General features: G+C 40.5%; 1 protein-coding gene across 1 annotated transcript in view; it reads left to right on the forward strand.

Moving 5' to 3' along the window:
- The first annotated feature begins 1,206 nt into the window (after window positions 1-1,206).
- Window positions 1,207-5,978, forward strand: part of LOC112151378 — a 35,391-nt gene continuing 30,619 nt past the window's right edge. The window contains exon 1 of the mRNA XM_036216347.1: window positions 1,207-1,796. Within this exon, the coding sequence (XP_036072240.1) occupies window positions 1,290-1,796 (507 nt within the window). The 5' untranslated portion in view covers window positions 1,207-1,289. The remainder of the gene's footprint in view (window positions 1,797-5,978) is intronic.

Raw genomic sequence — 5,978 nt, forward strand, 5'->3', positions numbered from 1 at the left:
CTTCCTGACACAACCCTCTGTATTTATCCGGGCTTGGGACCGGCACAATGAGACCCTGGCTTGGGCCCCCTCGTGGCTACATTAAGTATTTTCTCCTCTCTCTCTGTGTGGATATCACGGTCACTGACGGTCCTTGATCAACTGTTTAGTAACTAACAGAAATTTTTGGATTTCCTTAGCAACTGAGGTTATTTGCTAACCACGCCCACTTTCCTTTAATGTTCCTATTCTACGTTATAATACTTGTTAAAGCGTCAGCCTTGGATCATCATATTAAATTTTCATAGCAATACATTTAAATATGTGCCTGTATTAAGAGTGCGCCATATTTGCGAGCTCGCCATGCGCACGCCATTCAAAATCTAAAGCTTCTAATACCACATTGTTTTTGCCAACTGCTTTCCAATGATGGCTAAAGCGTTGAGAAACATTTTATAAAAATTCCTAAGAGTTATTTCTGTTTGAAGCTGGTACTAAACCTCGTTTTTTTTTTAAATCCAAGATGGCGGCCACTTCTCAAAGTCAAAGGTCAACGAAACTCTAGGGGTCATTGCAGACCTAAGCTAGCGGAATGTGACAATCCGTGACAATCGGACGAACAAAATGTTAGTTTATCCCATTTGAAAATCACAAATGATCGCACACTATGCCAAAAATTCAGTTTCAATTTTCCCTAGGTGTGTGGAACCTTTGGGGACTTTTTGAATATGTGGTGGGGGTGAGATTTGCGCTCAAACTGCCAGAAAGACAGAAGAAGAAACAAGGCAGAAACAATATAGAAGTTTTTGCGGTGAGGATGAGTGTGAGTACTTTGTGTACTTTTTTTTGTACTACACACCAGTTGTGTTTGTGTTGGTTTAGGCCTTTACTGTGAGGTCCTTTTAGGCCTTTTAGTACCTTTTGAGTTTTTTTCACTCTAAGAAAATATAGTATGGTCCTTACAGTCGGCAGACTGCTGCTGCGGATCAAAATTAAACTCCCACTAAATGTCAGCAATAACAAATAAAAAGCATCTGCTGTGTACTACGCCACAGGTACCAGGTATTGTTCTTATTCAAACATATCAGCATTTTGACACCTGTATTGACATAACAAAACAGTGTTTTGGACACACAGTTTGTACACGACAAAACACTGCCTTTTACAAGATGAGTTAATTTACCTAATACTTTAAAAACGTGCGTAAAAAGCCTCGTTTTGAGTAATACTCGTTTGCCAAACACCTGACCTCCTGGGACGAGCCAATCAACGGTGCGACAGGTGCAATAACGCTGCACAGCTGGGTGATCATGCAGCCCCTCGCTTCTGCTCGGTCACCTCTTCTCTTTGCAGGCATGCTGCTGCTCGTTTTGCTTCTGTGGACTCCGTGTTCCGCGGCACCGGGAGGCCCGGTTGCGCGTCGGATGTGGACGGAAGATGCAGATTCTGCGGGATTAGGAGGAGATGGGGCCGCCGCTGCCGCGTTTTATCGCCTGCCCATCTTCCTGCACGCCTCCGGCCCGCTCGTGCCTCCGGAGCTGCTGAGGCCCCTCCCGTACCAGTCGTCGGTCCCAGCCGGACTGTCTGCGCTGCTCATTCCACCAGCTATACAACAGCACGGTCTCCGTGACGTGAGAGCACGCGCCGTGGAGGCCTGGTGCGGGATGGATGCGATCTCTGTGCGTGTTGACCTCCACCAGCTCGGAGCATGGACTGACCCGTCCAGGTTCCGTCTGGGTTCCTGCGGGCCGACCGAAGTAACCTCCAGGTTCCTCTATTTCCACTATGGGCTTTTGGAGTGTGGCAGCGACTTCCAGGTGAGACGCTCTGACGCAAAGCACACGCTGTGTCACCTGTCAGGCCCCCTCCCCCTTCATAGCAAAGTCTATTGAAATTGGTTTGATCTGCACTATATGTTTTTAAATTGTCCTAAAATCCCCCTCCAATGAAAATCCTGTTTTTAGAGTTTTTAACATGTCTGTGTTTCATTTTTCTTCTGAAAGAGAACATGTAATAAGAAATCATTTCATTTTTACATTTCCGAGTATTTCTCCTTTTAAATCAATCAAAGTGTCTTGGACAGACTCTGTTTGAATGAATGATCTTTTTTCATCACAACAGCTCTGCTGCACATGCACTAAACCCTCATCTGTTCCTAGTGTCTAGTTCAGGTTCTGGAGAAGAGAAGATGGTATCTTAGATTTTAGATTTAGATTTATTTCAAACAGAAACAGAAGAAATACATTTGTTATATAACAAAAAAAGACTAAATAAAGATATGCAAACATTAAATTCAAACAGCATTTATGTTTCAGTCATACGAACTAATGAATTGAGTGAGCTATCATAATAAAATATATAAATATGCATACACACACACACACCCACCCCTATATATGTACACATACACATAGTAAAGTTAGACTTTCTGTTTGCATTAATTAATTTCAATCTCAGCTTGAAAGGGGGTGGGCAGAAGAAAACTTATATAATCCCACCCCTGTCCATAAAACATTATGTCTGCATAAGGTTGCCATTCACAGTTAATCATTTTTGAATGGAATCTGCACAGTAATCATACATAAACTCACACTGAACATTTTTAATAGAGTTTGGGTATATATATATACTAGGGCTGTCAGATTTAGCGCGTTAAAAACGCATTAATCTGACACGTGCTTGACGCCGACAATTTTTTTGACGCATTAATCGCGGATTTTCCATAGACTGTATATAATGGGGGGACCTCATAGTTCGATAAGTCCATTATTTTTACAGTCAATGGGATTTTCTCATACGTGCCTTTCCATACCGCGCGCGGGCGTCCCGCCCTCTAACTCACCGGCTGCTCTCACGAGATCACGGGCGGGTCTCCAACCTCCGAGCTGCTAGCTAGAACCGGCCCGGCGCTAGGACCTGGAGAGCTCCTGCACTCTAACCCGGCTCCGGTTCGCGTCCAGTACCACGTCTGGTGGTACCGGCTCGCGTCCGGCGCCGCGTCCCGAGAGCTGCGGACCCCCGACGTTCCGAACAGCAAGCTCACCGGGGGACGTTTTAAATGTTCTGGAGGTTTGAGCGTGATCCAGCCCCAGCATAGTTCTCTGTCTGCCGGCATATTCATCACGTGAACTCCGCTGAGCTGCAGCCAGACAACGCGGCGGCAGTAACAGACTGTCAAACTATCCACAGAGTATCCCGCTTTTCTCAGTCTTTAATGTTTTCAAAAACCAAAGTTAATTGGAAATGATAGAGCGGGTCGGCGAATGATCGAAGGATAGGCGGTTCGATTCCGGCTCCTACCAGCCAAGTTTCGTTGTGTCCTTGGTCAAGACACTTAACCTTCCTTGCCTCCAGTGTGGCTCCACTGGTGTGTGAATGCGTATGAATGTTCCGGTGATGGTCAGAAGGGCCGTAGGCGCGTACTGGCAGCCACGCCTCTGTCAGCCTGCCCCAGGGCAGCTGTGGCTACGGTAGTAGTTCACCATCACAAAGTATGAATGAGGTGTGAATGAATAATGGATATGCAATGTAAGTGCTTTGAGAGTCTGGAAAAGCGCAGATAAATCCAATCCTTTATTATTATTAAATATATTGACACATATACAGATCACTCATCACACTACAAGTGCACGCACACAACTAAACAAAAACGCCTCATAATAATCACACATCTATGAGCTTGTATATTGTAAAATAAGATTCTTTATATTGTTTTTTGAATGTGTAAATACTTTTACAGGTTTTAAGTCTTGTGCACACCCCGTTCCATAATTTTACCCCACACACAGACGCACAAAAACTTTTTTTTGTGGTTCTCACCATCTGGATTTTAAATTCACGGGATTCCCTCAATTTATAAGGACCTGCTCGTACAATAAACATTTTTTGAATACTGTAAGGGAGTTTGTTGTTGCTGGCTTTGTACATAAGTTGAGCTGTTTGAAATTTGACCAGGTCGTACAATTTATGGATTTTTGACTTAAAAAATAGTGGATTTGAGTGTTCAAGATAACCAGCTTTATGAATAGTTCTAATGGCATGTTGTTGAAGTATAAATAAAGAATACAGTGAAGTTTTATAATTGTTAGCCAAAATCTGTACAATAAGTAATATAAGGCAAAACTAAGGAGCAATATAGTAAATATCTAGAATTATATTTCAATACATGCTTACATTTATTGATAATTGAGATACTTTTAGAAATTTTAGTTTGCGTCTGATGTGTGGTTTCCAACACAATTTACTATCTATAATAATTCCTAAGAATTTAAGCTCAGTTACCCTCTCCACCGTGATCTCATTGATTTTTATTACATACTTTGAACTGAATTTATGATTTCCAAAGAACATTACTTTTGTTTTGCTTACATTAAGAGATAATTTGTTATAATCCATCCACTTGCAATTTCCCCACTGTGGGACAAATAAAGGTTTCTTAATCTTAAAAAATCTTAATCTTTTTAAACCTATTTAACTCAATATTTATCATGTTAATCAGTTCTTCGCAATCATCACTAGAAACAAATATACTAGTATCATCGGCAAACAACACTAACTTTCCTACCCTTCAAACATTAAATATATCATTTACATACAAATTAAACAAAGTAGGACCTAATATTGATCCTTGTGGAACACCACAATCAATCATTCTAGTCTCTGATGGTGATGGACCTATCATGACAAACTGTTTTCTCCCCTTCAGATAACTTCTAATCCAGTTTAAGGCTACCCCTCTTATGCCATATTTTTCTAATTTATTGAGTAGAATGGTATGGTCTTTTGTATCAAAGGCTTTTTTTTAAATCCAGAAATTTTTTGTATCCAGAGCATCTGCGATTTCCTCTACAGCATTGATAATTCCTAGTGATGTTGATCTCTTTTCTCTAAATCCATATTGTCTTTCATTGAATAAATTGTGTTTATTAATAAATACCAGTAACTTATCATTAACAATTTTTTCCAATATTTTTGAAAATTGTGGAAGGAGAGAAACTGGCCTATAGTTTGTTATGAGATGTTTATCTCCATTCTTAAGTATTGGAATTACTTTAGCGAGTTTCATTTGGTTTGGAAAGGTGCCAGTTTGTAATGATAGGTTACAAATATAAGTTAAGGGCTTAGAGATGTGCATGATTACCCTTTTAATTAATGACATATCTATGCCATCACAATCAGTAGATTTTTTACTTTTGAATTTAACTATTGATATCAGGTGATTTTCATACACAGCAGAGAAAAAAATTGTATTAGGGTTTTGTGTGACTGGTATACTTTTAACTTCATGATCATTGCACATTGGAATTTCAGCTGACAATTCTTGTCCCACATTCACAAAATAATTGTTAAAGCAGTTTGGTGCCTCAATAATGTTGTGATTTACTCCTTTCACATCCACAAATAATCAGGATAAGATTGCTTCTTTCCTTTGTTATTTGTAATTCAATTCAATTCAATTCAATTTTATTTATATAGCCCAATATCACAAATTCAATTTGCCTCATTGGGCTTCATGCCTGTAGTTTTTACAGATGCACAGATGGAGTCATAAAATATGCACAATAGGTAAAAACTAAACAGACTATAAAGAACAGGTCATCCCTGTCCTTAGACCCTCCCTCGCGGTAAGGAAAAACTCCTAAAAAAACCTGAGTCAGGAAAAAAGAAGAAACCTTAGGGATTCCCACATGAGGGAGAGATCCCATCCCAGGACGGACAGGCGATACCAGAACGGTTAAAGAAAAGTTAGCTGCTAAAACTGCATATATGAGTAGAGTTCATTCATATAGAGCTGAGGGACGAGTGATGATTAAGTCCATAGTCCAGATGAAGCAGAACTGCAGTCCACGACCAGGAGCAGGAGGACATGTAACGTTCACAGGTTGTGCAAAGTCCCAGGAACTCAGCAGAGGAAAAAAAAAGAGGATGGAAACAAAAACTCACGACTAGATGACGTTTGGGGCTCCAACAGTGTTCGTCTTCTTTATTAATCTTTTCAT

The sequence above is a fragment of the Oryzias melastigma genome, linkage group LG17 (assembly GCF_002922805.2).
Source record: "Oryzias melastigma strain HK-1 linkage group LG17, ASM292280v2, whole genome shotgun sequence".
NCBI lineage: Eukaryota > Metazoa > Chordata > Actinopteri > Beloniformes > Adrianichthyidae > Oryzias > Oryzias melastigma.